At 36.9% G+C, this 15,375-nt stretch overlaps 1 protein-coding gene across 1 annotated transcript in view; it reads right to left on the reverse strand.

The window, feature by feature from the left end:
• The window catches only part of PIK3C2G (phosphatidylinositol-4-phosphate 3-kinase catalytic subunit type 2 gamma), a 353,953-nt gene that overhangs the window by 248,819 nt on the left and 89,759 nt on the right, over positions 1 to 15,375 (reverse strand). Inside the window, exons 10-12 of the mRNA XM_047741193.1 lie at positions 14,277 to 14,310; positions 8,887 to 9,082; positions 2,863 to 2,985 (exon numbers count right to left, since the gene is read on the reverse strand). Coding sequence (XP_047597149.1) covers positions 2,863 to 2,985; positions 8,887 to 9,082; positions 14,277 to 14,310 — 353 coding nt within the window. The remainder of the gene's footprint in view (positions 1 to 2,862; positions 2,986 to 8,886; positions 9,083 to 14,276; positions 14,311 to 15,375) is intronic.

Consider the following 15,375-nt stretch of genomic DNA (forward strand, 5'->3'; position numbering starts at 1 on the left):
AAATAGAGAAGGAATGTCCAGTACAGGAGAAGGAAAGCAAAAAGAATATGGCAGCCAAGTGGAGAGCATATTTCAAGATAGAAGGTGAAATCAACAGTGCCAAATGCTTCTAAATAGATCATGCAAGATGAAGACTGAGAAACCAACATTAGATTTAACCACGCAGGTCACTAGTGACTCTAATGGGCAATTTCAGTGAAGCAGAGGTGATGAAAGCCTAATTCGAGCATATTTTAGAGCACAGGAACAACAACAACAAAAACAACTGAAGAAAGTGAATAGATACAACTCTCTGGAAGGATTTTGCCCTAAATCAGAGGATAAAAATGGGGTGGCTGCTGATAAGAGAATGGAGATTTTTTTTTTTAAGTTAAGATGCAAGAACTACTTATAGAATATAAATACTCTGCCAAGGATTTTATATGTTTTAAGAAATAGTATAGAAATCACAGTAAAAACATCAGCTTTGGAGTGAGAGTAGGTCTGAGCACTAGTTCTGTCATTTACTCGTTGTAGGACCTAGGGAAAGTTAATTAAGCTTCAGAAGCCTCAATATTCTGATCTTTAAAAAAGGATGACAATACCTGTTTCATATTTTTGTTGTTAAGATGAGATAATAAATTTGGGGTATATTATGATGATTGAAATATGTAGTCAAAATCTCTGTCATATATTATTAAACAACAAAATTTCAATCCTTAAGTGTAGACTCTAGTAATGAAATGTATAAGCAATTATAGTGTAATAGATATATGTTAATAAAATATATAAAGAATGCTACAGTCTCCTAGAAAAATAGTAAATAACTCTTTCTAATGGAAATGAGATAAAATGAAAATAATTCTAGGTTGAGTTCACTAACACTACTGGGGGAAGTAAAAAGTTCACAGTAAAGATAACACATGTACAGATCTGAAGGAGCAGAAGAAAAATATTAGTGTAGTTATTAAACTATTAAACTATTAAAAATAGTATAGTTATTCCAAGAACACTAATGACTTTTGATTTATTTAGAGATTTTTTGGGGGTGGAGATTTTTTAAAAACCAACTTTAGATTTAGTAGGTTTTTTCTTGAATTAAATGATAGCACATATCTATCAGTTGAAAATTAGTCTGATTTTTTTAAATAGCTAAGAGTAAGTTTTAATTAAGTCAAAAGAATAATTTTAGTCATTGAGCTGATTAATAACGTTTTTAAAGGATCTCTTATTACATGAAATTTATTCCTTTGCCCAAGAACACATACTGAATTCTTACTCTACCAGATACTACTAATGCTGCTATAGCCAGAATAAAAAATTTTAAAAAGAAAATAAAATGACAAAAACAAAAACAAAAGATCTTTGTGTCATTTGGCAAAAGCAAACAGAAATATAAGCAAACACATTCAGTAAGGGACCATAAGAGAATAGATTGATATTTACATTAACCAACAATAGAGAAGTGTCCAATTATTTCTAATGCTACAAAAAAGAGTTTGCAGAGAAGGTGAAAGAGTACTTTGAAAGATAATTAGGTGGTCCCATGATGGGCAGTAAAGCTACTGTGCTCTTGACAGATGGAGGACCCTTAACAGAGGCATGATCTCTCAGTTTATGGTTAGGGTAAACAGATCAGATACAGAATGACTGGGTGCAGGGCCATGGAGTGGGGCTAACTTCAGAGATAAGGTGCAGGATAGGGGCCAAACCACAGGATTTGTATTTTAGCTTATGAGAATTGGGGAACCACTGATGAATTTTACAAGCAGAACTCATTCTGTGCAATAGAAGAGGATTTTGTAATTGAAGATCAGGTCTTTGGTCAAAGGAATTAAGAACCTAATCAAGGAAGGGAAGATAAATGTTGTCATAGTCCTAGTGGAAGGAGGAATTGCCTTTGTATAGAAGGAACCATGGAGTATGTAAAAATTGAAGGCCACATGTCATTGATTGTGGTAATATTAAGATTAGGATAAGTGCTGCCATCTAACACCATCCTGAGTCCCAGAAATTTTAGCACATATTTCCCAGTGAAAAAGCCCAATATTGGGGAGTCATATCATCTTCCAAGAAGCCAGATCTGGTAAAGTGCTGATGAGACGTAAATTAGTTTTCTTCTGTTTGAGGTGGGAAGAAAACCGGGTATCAGTGCAGCCCTGGTGACCCCACAGAAATGACTGAAAGCTAGTGGAGTAGTGTCATAGGAACAGCAAGGAAAAGTGGAAGTAATCATGAAATAGCCATAGATGGGGCCTATGAACACCCTGAGATTCTGAGTAAAGTAAGGACTTGAGGAGGAGGGACGAGACAGAGGAGAGCAAGAAGGAATGAACTGTGTCAAGAAGGTACTTTTTTTTCTTTTTGATTTAATAAATCTCTATAAAACGAGAAAGTAGGAGCCAATCAACCAAAATCAGATGGTAAATTACACATGCATAGATAATTATTATAAAAAAAAACTTGACTGTTTAAATAAATTTATAATTGGCTTTAATGGGAAGGTGGAGATTACATATTATTGGGCAATTTTTTCTTCATTGTTATACCTAGAATCTACTTCTCTCAACCCCAAATAGAGGGTATCTCTTATATCCACAGTCTGTGAATGATTAATTATTCTTTTTTTTCAATTCCCCTTTTTAATCAGTTTGATAATGTGGATTGGATGCTTGTCTAGATTTCTAAATGGACTTTTAATCTATTGAAGTATATGGTCAGTTATCTATTAGTATGAGCATATTTATCACATCACTGAATCAAACCAACTGGCAGTATTTAAAAAAAAACAAACACACCTTCCACTTTAAAAAAAAAAAAAAAAAAAGGAATCCTTGATTTTTATTAGATAAATGATATTGCCAAAATAAAGATTAAACTTACGTTTCATTCCAGTTGACCAGGAGAAAAAACAATTTTTTGACTGGAATACTTCTGTAGCTTCTCACTTGGCACAATTTCTTTCCAGCATATGTAAGCCAACAGGAAAAAGAAAATGCTTTATAGCTTAAAAAAAAAATTGATTCAATAAGCTGAAAGCTATAAAGAGACCAGTTTTCTATATGGGTCAATTATTTTTACAGTTAAAAGTCTAATGATAAAGTTTTATCTGCTTATATAAAGTATGCTTTAAAAATTACTTTAAAAATTTATGTTGGGTGACATCTGCAAGATGGTACAGCAGAAAGCCCCAGACTCTCCTTCCACCATGGAAGCACCAATTCAACCATACACAGATCAATTCCCTTTGTGAGGAATTCAGAAACAAGAAGCTCTTGCACTCCAGGCAAGTGCAAACGAGCCACATAGAAATCAGCAGGAGAATTTGTGACACTCCTTTTCCAGAACTCCTTCCCTGACAGAATGTAGTATGATCAGGAGAAAACTCCCAACTCCTAGCTTTTCCCTGGGGTGGGAAAGAGAGGACTGGAACATATGTCTAGTATTCAGACTTTTTAAGAGGTTATCCAAGGGACTAAAAGAACAGAAGCTAGCCCTGCCTAAATATAAATGATGAATGGAATGGTTGCCTATGGGGGCCTCTGAGAACAAAATCAATAGTTTGAACTAAAACAAATTCACTTACCACTGTGCTATCTCAGTGCAAAATGAATAGGAAAAAAAAAACTCTTAACTCAGTGCAAATGAATAACAACAACAACAAAAAATCCAACTTCTGGATTCTCAGTGCAAAATGAACAGGAAGAAAATTTCCCATCTCAGTGCACAATGAAAAGGAAAAAGTGTTCAACTTCTGGCTTTTACTTGGGGAGAAAAAGAGTCAGAGTGTGTGTCCAATGTTCTAGCTTTTTGGGTGGCAGCCTGAAGGACTGGTTTCTGTCTTACCTAATTCATAGCATGGATGGGACCTGGCATACTCAGGATACCAGGGAACAGCTGAGAACCAAAAACAGCTGGGGGTAGGGCTCCCAGCTGGCTCAGTCAGTTAAGCTCAGTGTTAAGTTGGTTAAGTCTGCCTTCAGCTCAGGTCATGATCCCCCCATCAGGCTCCCTGTTCAGTGGGGAGTCTGCTACTCCCTCTGCCCCTCCCTTGCTCATGCTCTCTCTCTCTCGCTCTCAAATAAATTGATAAAATCCTAAAATAATCAACAAACAAAAACAGCTGGTGAGCTTACAGTAGCACCAACAAACTTGAAGAGCCATAGACAGATACGAGGGGGAACAAGAAATTATGAGCTTCTGAAGTAAGAAGCAAAACCTCTCTAATCAGGAATTTACACACACAAATCCAGAGAAGAGAAAAGGTTTGAAAGGCCCCAGAGTTTCTAGTTGTGCTGACTGGTGACATTCTTTCTCTGTATGAAACCAATCTATAAAGTCTATATTTTTTTCAAATGCACAGACTCCAGTACAAAGTAACTAGGGATACAAAGAAAGAGTATATATGGCTCAACAAAAGCAATAAAATAAATCTCCAAAACCAATGTTAAATAAATCAAGACACATGAATTACCTGACGAAGAATTCAAAATAATCATCATAAAAATGCTCAACAAACCAGGAAAATGATGCATGAACAAAATGAGATTATAAACAAAGAGAAAAAAATATTAAAAAGAATCACACATATAACTGAATTAAAAAAAAAAATCTTTATAAAGGTTCAAGAGTAGACCTGATCAAGCAGAAGAAAGAATCAGCGAACTCAAAGACAGGTCATTTGAAGTTATCCAATCAAAGGAACAAAAAGAAGGAAGAATTAAGAAGAGCAAAGAAAGCTTGGGGGACTTCCAGGACACCATCCACCAGACAAATACACACATTATGGGAGTCCCAGGAGGAGAAGAAAAAGAGGTGGAAAGCTTATCTAAAGAAATAATAGATGGGAAATTCTCAATTGTATGTAAGGAAAAGGGACACCCAGATTCAAGCTCCACAAACCAACCTAAGATAAGCCCAAAGATGAGCACACTAAAACACATTATAATCAAATAATCAAAAGTCAAAGACAAAGAATTTTGAAAGCAGCTAGAAGAAAGTGATCCACCACATAAAAGAAAGACCTCGTAAGTTCATCAGCAGATTGCTCAGCAGAAAGAACCCTTATAGGCCAGAAGGGAGTGGGATGATATATTCAAAGTTCTAAAAGACAAAATTGCTAGTCAAGAATATTTGCTCTGGCAAAAGTGTCTTTCAAAAATAAAGGACAAAGAAATACTTTCCCAGAGAAACAAAACCTGAGACCTGACTTACAAGAACGGCTAACAGTGGTCTTCAAAGTTGAAATAAAAAGATGCTAGCTAGAGAGAAGCACAAAAGCATACCAAAGTACAAAGGGCACTGGTCAGGGTAAATATGTAGACAAATATAGAATACAGTAAAATACTTTAGTAATGGTGCATGAACTACTCTTTTTTTTTTTTAAAGATTTTATTTATTTATTTCACAGAGAGATCACAAGCAGGCAGAGACGCAGGCAGAGAGAGAGATGGGGAAGCAGGCTTCCTGCTGAGCAGAGAGCCTGATGTGGGGCTCAATCCCAGGACCCTGAGATCATGACCTGAGCCGAAGGCAGAGGCTTAACCCATTGAGCCACCCAGGCGCCCCTGCATGAACCACTCTTAACTGTGGTATAGAAAGTAAAGGACAAAGTATTAAAAAGCTATAATTATAAAAATATGTAAAACAAAATGACGTAATTTGTGATATCAATAACATAAAGTGTGGTAAGGGGAGAAAAAATAATAGAGTTTTTTAAAGTGTCTGAAGTTGTTATCTGCTTAACAAAGAGTGTTTTAAAAATATAAGATGCTTTACATAAGGCCTATGGTCACCACAAAGAAAATGCCTACATATAGAAGATACACAAAAGAAAATAAAGGAATCAATGTATGTCATTAAGGGGCGGCTGGGTGGCTCAGTGGGTTAAAGCCTCTGCCTTCCGCTCAGGTCATGATCCCGGGGTCCTGGAATCGAGCCCCATGTTGGGCTTTCTGCTCCGCATAGAGCCTACTTCCTCCTTTCTCTCTCTGTTTGCCTCTCTGCCTACTTGTGATCTCTCTCTGTCAAATAAATAAATAAAATCTTTTAAAAAAATAAAAAATAAAATTTAAAAAAAAGTATGTCATTACAAATAGTCAACAAAATGCAAAAGAAGACAGCAAGAGAGGAAAAGAATAGAAAACAGTGGAAGAAATGGCAATAGTTAAGTCCTTTCCTATCATTAGTTACCTTAAATGCAAATGGATTAAACTCCAGAATCAAAAGGCATAGCATAGCTGAATGGATAAAAAAAACAAGATGCTGCCTATAAGAGACTCACTTTAGATTTAAGGACACATATAGGCTGAAAGTGAAAGGACAGAAGAAGATGTTCCATGTAAATGGCAATCAAAAGACAGTAGGGCTTGCCTTACATACTTAAGACATGACAGACCTTAAGTCAAAAAAAATCACAAGAGATAAAGATGGATATTATATATTGATAATAAGGGTGAATTTGTCAAGAGGATACAATTGTAAATACATATGGAACCCCAAATTGGAGCAAACATTGACAGAACTGAAGGAAGAAATAGCAACACAGTAGTAGATTTCAATAGCCCACTTTTTTTTTTTTTTAAAGATTTTATTTATTTATTTGACAGACAGAGATCACAAGTAGGCAGAGAGGCAGGCAGAGAGAGAGAGAGGAGGAAGCAGGCTCCCTGCAGAGCAGAGAGACCAATGTGGGGCTCGATCCCAGAACCCTGGGATCATGACCTGAGCCGAAGGCAGAGGCTTTAACCCACTGAGCCACCCAGGCGCCCCAATAGCCCACTTTTAATAATGAATACAACAACAAGACTGAACCTAACAGATAAATACAGAACATCCCATCCAATAGCAGGAGAATACACATTCTTCTCTATAACACATGGAACATTCTCTAGCATAGATCATGTGTTAGGTCACAAAACAAGTCTTAACAAATCTGAAAAGACTAAAATCAAACCATATGTATTTTCTGACCTCAATAGGATAAAACTAGAAATCAATAGCAGAAAGAAAACAGGAAAATTAACAAATTTATAGAAATGAACACTTTTTTTTAAAGATTTTATGTATTTATTTGACAGAGATTACAAGTAGGCAGAGAGGCAGGCAGAGAGAGAGAGGAGGAAGCAGGCTCCCCGCTGAGCAGAGAGCCCGATGTGGGGCTTGATCCCAGGACCCTGAGATCATGACCTGAGCCAAAGGCAGAGGCTTTAACCACTGAGCCACCCAGGTGCCCCAGAAATGAACACTTTTGAACAATCACTGGGTCAAACAAGAAATTAAATGGGAAATTGGAAAATATATTGATTCAAATGAAAATGAACACACACCATAACAAAACTTGAGATGCAGCAAAAGCAGTACTAAGAAAGAAGTTGATAGCTGTCAATTCCTCTATTATAAGAAGTATAAAAAATAAACAACCTAACTATATACTGAAGGAACTAGAAAAAAAGAAACAAACTAAGTCCAAAGTTAAAAGAAGGAAGAAAATCATAAATATTATAGCAGAAATAAGTGAAGCAGAGGATAGAAAAAAATGGAAAAAAATTAACAACACTGCCAAACCATATATACATACAGGCTTGCACATATAGTTTTATCCATATTTATCTGGCTACACAGCTTTTCCATGTTAATTAAAATTAGTAAGTATTTACTAATGATTAAATATTGTAAGGAACCATCAGAATAGCAGTTTTTGATATTATACATCAGGTCTTTACATTTTCACAAAATAAAGGCATAAAAGATCATCCTATGGGTTAAAGAAATATGTATATGTGTAGGTAGGTAAATAGTGTTTTTACATACTCATCTCATAGATTAAGTGACTGATTGATTTTTAAAGATTTTATTTATTTATTTGACAGAGAGAGAGGGCTCACACGTGCACGAACAGGGGGGTGGGAGCAGAGAGGGGCAAGCAGACCCCTTACTGAGTGACAGCCGGACACAGGGCTGAATCCCAGGACCCTGAGACCATGACCTGAGTAGAAGGCAGACACTTGACCAACTGAACCACCCAGGGACCCCTCATGCCATGGATTTAAAGAAATACGCGTATGTGTACATTGGTAGATAATATTTTTTACATACAAAGATAAATTTTTCTTTCCAATTAACTTTATAACTATGTGTACAGGTCAGTTACTTGCAAAAATACATATAGCAACTTTTTCTCTTCTTTACTGAAATGGTTTCAGCTTTTCTTTGAGGTGTAAAATACAGTGGGTACAGTAAATCCATTTATAAATTTATAAAATTTATAAATTACTATTCCTTTATTAACTTGGAATTGACTTAATCCACATTTTCTTATAGATTTAATCTATAAGGAATTTAAAATAGTGGTTATAATATTAGTCTAATGATGTTATTTAAAAAATACTATATAATAGAGCCAACCTAAAATCTAGGAATGCTCCTCCATGCATACTTGTGGTTAATTTCCATTGTAACTCAAATAATTCTTGGCTAATTCTCCCTTTATCAAGGTACTAATTTCACAAAATACCTACCACTCATAACTTCGTAGATATCAGAGTGACTACTCCCTGTGTGTGTGCGATCTCTCTCTCTCTCAGTTCTATTAATTAGCATTAGTCATTTAAACTCAAATGTTAAAAAAAATTAGGACAATCACTAAATAGATTGAGCAGTCTCTGTTTCCCTAATGATATACTGGCAATATGCAGCAGTTTTTAATATGAAGAATGGTAAAAGACTGAGGGAAATGGAATGTGCATTTGGGAATGAAGTTCTTAAAAATGGTTTTAAGATAAATCTATACTGGTTAAATTTCAAAATTTTTATGGAATATTTGCTCCTGCAAATAAGAACAAATTAAACTCTAATTAGAAACCAAGTAAAACGTCACCTTTTTATGAAAAACTCACCACCACTTACCTGTGCACCCAAATCTCTGGAATGTTGTGAACTGCATACACTGTGAAGCTAAGGTGGGAATGGAGCCCAGGATTTACATAGGAGATCTCATCAGGTACATTTAGAGGCTGGAAATCTGCATAAAAGCTGTAGCAATAGGCATTGATAAGCTGGTAGATTGACCTGGATAGTTCACTTGTCACTTTCTCTATCAAGCCTAAGGGGGGGAAAAAAAAGATAGAAATCAGGTCATCTTTGAAGGACCATACTTACTATAAGCCACCAATTATAGCTTTGAAATTTCTTATGATAAATTTTAAATAAAATTTAATTAAAATGACCATCCACCAACTGAAGCCAATTAGCCATCTGTGCCTCTATATGCAGCCTGAATTAGCTGATAGTAGTGTAGATAATCAATAAGCTTTCATATCTTCAGTTCCAGAAATCTTGGAAGCATGGACTTTAATCATAAATCAGTTTTGGATTATTAATTTGGCATTCTATAATTTGCAATATTTTTTGTTCTAGTTTATGATTTCTTTAGAATTAATTTTCAGACAACGAGCAGGTTTTCTACATGACTTTTAAGTACTTCAAACAAATCCCATCTAAAAATTAATCATAATACATTTGACTGTGCTATGATGTTAACCATTAACTGAACACACTAATCATATACATTGCACTGCTGTGAAAAGAGAACAGTAATACTACCTGGCTGGGATCTGAAATAAGCCTGAAATGAAAGATTTAAGATGCTTACTAAATCTCTTCAAAATCAAAGCTTTACTTAACTTTTACTATTAGTTATTTAAGAGGTTTATGGATTATTCATAAAAGTGACTTGTCACAAAGGAAGAAAAATGAAAAAAAAAATGACTAAGGACAAGGGGCAATAGTTCCAAGTATGTACTAGATAAAGGCATACCAATTTATCCTAAACCACATGAAGAGACTAACCACTGAATTTAAGGTAAATTTTCCTGGCTTTTGTTTTCCCAATAAACTCTCTTTCCTGAAAAAACAGAGTACGGAAGAAAAGACTGAAGCAATGGACCAGATAGCACCGGTTATGAACTTAGAAATCAAAATCAGGAAAGATGACGCATTACGATGAAGAAGCTTATGAGGATGTCGAACCTTATCCCATGGGAGGACCTCAGTGTCGGACCTCTTAATGGGGCCAGTGAATAATTCTCATTACTGACATTTTGTATGCATTAATATGCACATACATTAATATGCTCATGACTTGTGATTGGCTTTTTTTTTTTTAATTTTTTTTTTAACAGAGAAATCACAAGTAGGCAGAAAGGCAGGCAGAGGGGGAATGGGAAGCAGGCTCCCTGCTGAGCAGAGAGCCCAATGCGGGGTTCCATTCCAGGACCCTGGGATCATGACCGGAGCTGGAGGCTTAACGCATTGAGCCACCCAGGCGCCCCGTGACTGCTTTTAATATTCCACTGTAGTAGTGTTTCAAAAGTTAAATGAGTAAACTCAAATATAAAAGCTCAAACATTATTTTTTAAACCAGATCAGGAATATCTTTGACAAATATTTAAGCGATTAAAGGGTTTAGGAAATGAAAAGATGGTACGAAGTGAAATTAGCTGTTAATGGAAGCTCTGGTGCCCTCCTCGTAGTCCCTCATTCCTGACGGCCTTTGCTGAAGGACTCTCCGGAGGGTTGGCACAGCTAGCTGTGGTCACGGTCAAAGACCCCTCGGTGTGCATCTGTCTGTGTCTGTCGTCCTCACACAGCCTCTGTCAGGCTTCGTCCAGTCCTGGAAACGGGCCTTAAATCCTACAGGTTCATTCTGGTAGACACGTGTAAAGCAGAAAACCCTGAGAAAGAAATCAGGCTGATCTGATCTGAAAGCCATCCTTTCCCATCCTGGGCCAGAAGAACATGCTGAAATGCCACATTTTAGATATTTCTGCTTTTTTGCCACTTCGTCCTGGAGAAATGCCATAGAACCACAGCTTAGCCTGAGGAGAGGACCCATAGTGGCACCCACTGAGCTGGGCACAGGGAGGAGGAGAGCGGAGCCTCGAGGCACCCCTCCGGAGCAGAAGATCTTGTCAGGAGGCCTGAACCCTGTCTCCCCGAGGGTCCTGAGCGTTACGTGGCCAGTGGGTGGGACCACCGAGCGGATAATGCGGCGGCTGTCCCGGATGAGGCGGAGCCAGCCCCGTGGAGGAAGCGTGGCGCCAGACACACCAGGTTGCGACACTGCATGGCAGAAGAACTGTTCTGCCGCCTGGCGTCTGCCGGGTGGATGGTTTGGGAAGACACCTCCATTCGGGCTCTGTCTTCCTAATACCCTCAGTCTCTGGCTTCCACTGAGACTTGGACTCCTTAGGCTAGATGGGGGCGCCTTCCCTCCGCAAGTCTGTGCTAACTTTGCAGGCCCCTGAGACGTGTTTGCAGATGATGTCGTGGTTTCTGTTGCCTCGGTCTTGGAGGAACGCTCGATTTTTACTAGGCCTCAACGCCAAGCTTGCAAGTCGGACCTTGTGCCACCTAGGGGAGTCGGTAGTGAAACCCTCTTGCGAGGAGGCATCCATGTGGTACTGGGAGTACCTGATGAGGAAGATGGGCTGCACGGTCTTGCCTTTGTAGTGGTCCAGCCTGGGAGCCCAGTTCTTCTCCAAACTCCAGGTTCTGCTTCCATGTGTTTGATCAGGACGTTGTCCTCATACATCCCAGACATGGTCCCAGACACCCCTGCGGCACACGGCCCCGCCCACAGTGGCGGTGGCATGGTGCACTTCCGGGTCTGCTTGGGGCACCCGCAATTACTGGGAGAGGAACACTGTGACGGAACCTGCAGGCAGCTGAGGGAGGAGTCATTGAGATAATGAGTAAGCAGATCTTTAGAAATTCCCTTCTTAAAAACGTCTGTGATTTGGTATGATTTGATGCGTGCCAAGCCAAGTCAGGCAGTAGTACTGTTTTTTCAAACACATGCACTTCCTCATCAAGTTGTTTCTTTTTTTGTTGTTTGTTGTTTGTTTTTAGATTTTATGTGTTTAACAGAGAGAGACACAGTGAAAGAGGGAACACAAGCAGGGGGAGTGAGAGAGGGAGAAGCAGGCTTCCCGCTGAACAGGGAGCCTAATGAGGGGCCTGATCCAGGATCATTACCTCAGCTAGGCAGGCATTTAAGACTGAGCCACCCAGGTGCCCCATCAAGTTGTTCTTGAAGCATAAATTGCTTGTAGTTTCTAGTTGTTTTCCAAAGAAAATAATACAAAGAGCCAGCTTTTTCCTCTGTTAGTCTGCTCTGTTCCAATAGCAGTTTGGCTACTCAAAAAACAGGACTTTTCAGCATGAAGCTTCTTCCCACATCCTGCCCCTCAGTAGGTCTGTCCACAATTAAACATTTTTGTTGTTGTTGTTCAACACATGCTATTATTCACTTAGTTATTCATAAATTTGTACAAAATTTATAAGATGGCCAAATTTTACTTTAAGTGGTGTCCTTTGTCAAAACAGTCGGAGAGGATGAGCATCATGAAAGAGCTCTAATTAAAATTCTCTGAGAAATCAGCAGTAACTATTAAAAAAACAAGAGTAAAGTAGCATAAAAATAGTTTTTAAAAAGAGAACTCATCCAACTCTAGAGGCCTACCAACTGGGATTCTCCTGAACAACAGAGGCAGGGAATTATAAATTTATAGAAACATATTTCCCAGTTCCCACGTTGTGCTTTTGGTACTCTGAAGTAGGAAGTGCAAACTTCTAGTTAATAATTTCCAATCTTGTGCAAATGAATACACATCTAAAATAAATCATAAGGTTGGGTCAGAGATCTTATTTATTTAAGCCCCAGCATATATTTTGGGATATCTTAATTATTTGGATAATTATTCAAACTCTTGTTCTTGACTTCTTGTGCAGAAATACAGTTCTTGGTTATAATTTGCTTTTTTGAGGTAGTATAGTGATATGTGCTTTTGCATTATGCTTTACTACCAGAACTATGTGAAATGTGCTAGAGACTCAATATACTGGGCTTGGTGGTAAAATATGGAGTTATAATGTTTGTCACACCTGATTTTACTCTGGGGAAAGGGTTATGGTATCATAAAATTTAGAAACAGTGACTATATATATTTGATTAAAATATATTAATTAGAATCTGTTATGATTTAGCATGAATATAAACCCTTGGGAACATTCCTACTCAGTTTTGTGTGAAGAGTATGGGCTGAAGGGATTTTTATTCCAGCATTCCTAAAAGAAATGAAGAGAGGTACAATTCCATATAAGCATACCTCCAGCTTGACTGATTATTTATCACTTGGGCTCTGTTAGTGATATTGTTACCGGGTGTCTATCTTTTCCTTCCCTTTATGATGTTCTGGAGTTTAATGAATGTCTGGAATAGGGATTTTTACACTATTTGTTTGTTTGTTTGTTTGTTTGTTTTCCATGTCCTCTGCCATCCCATTTAATTCTGTGATATGAAGTGGGGGAGTTCTTCACATGTTATTGTGTCTCCCTTTGAGTGGTAGAAATTAGAGTTGAGAAGATACCACCACTGCCCATAACTTTCTCCTAAAAATGACTAAGGCTTGGAGGGCAGGTTGAGGTTATCTTTTGCACTTCACTTGAACTCTACACCTGGAGTGTGAGTTGAACATCTGTGAGTGAGTTTCCTTGAAGCTACTCAGAGTGTTAATATGCCAAATACCGTTTGCTTTTGCAAACAGGAACAACTCTGACCACATCCTGCACATTAAATACTAGCATGTCTTTTGTGCATATCAGGGAAGCTTAGGATCAAAGAATTAATTTTCTAAGATGACAGCCAAAAAATGGCAGAGTTGAAATTAACCAGATTCCAAAAGCTGGGTCCCTTGCTCTACACCACACTATCACTCACCCACTATTTTCTGTAGAGGCAAAATCCTCCTGTGGCTTGCAGTTTTATAGGCTCAGAGCCTCTGTCAACTCTAATTATTCCAGAACCAAATCCTCCTACAATTATGCTAGATTGGTCTTTCAAATAGAGTTTGACTTTAAATCTGAAATTAGTGACTTTGAAGAAAGACATCTGCTACTTTTCTGACTCTCTTACATTAAAATATAATTAGCTAAATAAAATTTCATAGTTTCTTGGAATGGTTTTAAGAATATTTTCAGTATTCCTTTCATTTTTATAGATCTCTTGACTTTTCCCATTTCTCAAAAATGTCAGGCTATAAGTTTAGAGAGTGGATTTTTATTCACTTGCAGAATAATCACTTCCATCAGTAAAAAGAGTTTTAGCAAAGCATTTTCACTTCAAAAAATATTTGTGTGTTACCCTGATATTTGGATGAAAAATTGAAAATGAATTATCTTGGGTTCTATAACTTGTTTTTTTCTTTTTTTTTAATGTGGGTACATGTATATTTTACCTTTTGCTGAAGTCTCTGAATTTTCATGAAAATTCTGGAAAGAAAAATAAATGTGAAGATAAAATTGTTATTTAAGAAAACAAATTCACAAAACAATCAAACTGATAATAAATAGAAGGAAGCTAAATTGTAAGATGAAAGAAAAGCCTTCTGAATGTTTTAATAAACAATCTGGATTTTTTTGACTGAAAAAATTTAAAGTAAGTTATGCCTATTTAGTATTGTTAGAACAGTTCTATATATATTGACTAACCTCAGTTCCCCTTCCACAGCAGTGAATGATTTTTTTTAAAAGTGCATTTTAATTATCTGCTTAGTGTGTCCAGTTCTTCTTATTAGCAGTTATTCAGTTGCAAGCTTTGGGCTGCAGTGAAAAGAGGGCTGGATGGAAGGGGGTAAAATTATACAGACTCGTGATATAGTTTCATTTCTTTATTTATTTTTAGGGGATTTTAAAAAACTGACAGTAAAACTCTTGTGACCATATCATAAACTTAAAAAAAAATACTATCTGAAATTTTATTTTTTGTTGTCATTTTAGTTCACATCCATTAGTATGGTTTTATTTATTTATTTGCTTGTTTGTTTACTTGCATTTATATTTGTTGGAGGCCTAGAATTATTTCAGTGGTTTAGGATTTGCTGATGATAAATTGATTATCATGAAAACTATATAAGGTGATTCACAGATTCTCTAAAAATAAGGTTTCAGTCCAAAAGCAAACACATTTTCTAATATGATCCACTTTAATTAATGCTAAATTTTTTGAAATTTTGGTTCACAAGTTTGTTTTTAATATATGAAAGCCGGATTTCTCAAAGGAATAATTGTTTTATTGTAACAAAGAACTTGCTACAATATTCCTTTAGAGAGAAAACACTTCTGTCATGTTTAAAATGTAATTTAATATGTATATATGGCTTTTCAACTTAAAAGCGTTCTTCACGTGAATCTTTCCAGAAGCATTACTTTTAGGTACAGTATTTCACTGGAGCATGGTTTCAACCACTAGGCTTAATAACAATACATAAGATCTTCACCCCATCCATGTGGGTGAGACTATTAAAGATGTTAGCCTGACTTAACTAGGATTCAATT

This window comes from Lutra lutra, chromosome 8 (genome assembly GCF_902655055.1).
Source record: "Lutra lutra chromosome 8, mLutLut1.2, whole genome shotgun sequence".
Lineage (NCBI taxonomy): Eukaryota > Metazoa > Chordata > Mammalia > Carnivora > Mustelidae > Lutra > Lutra lutra.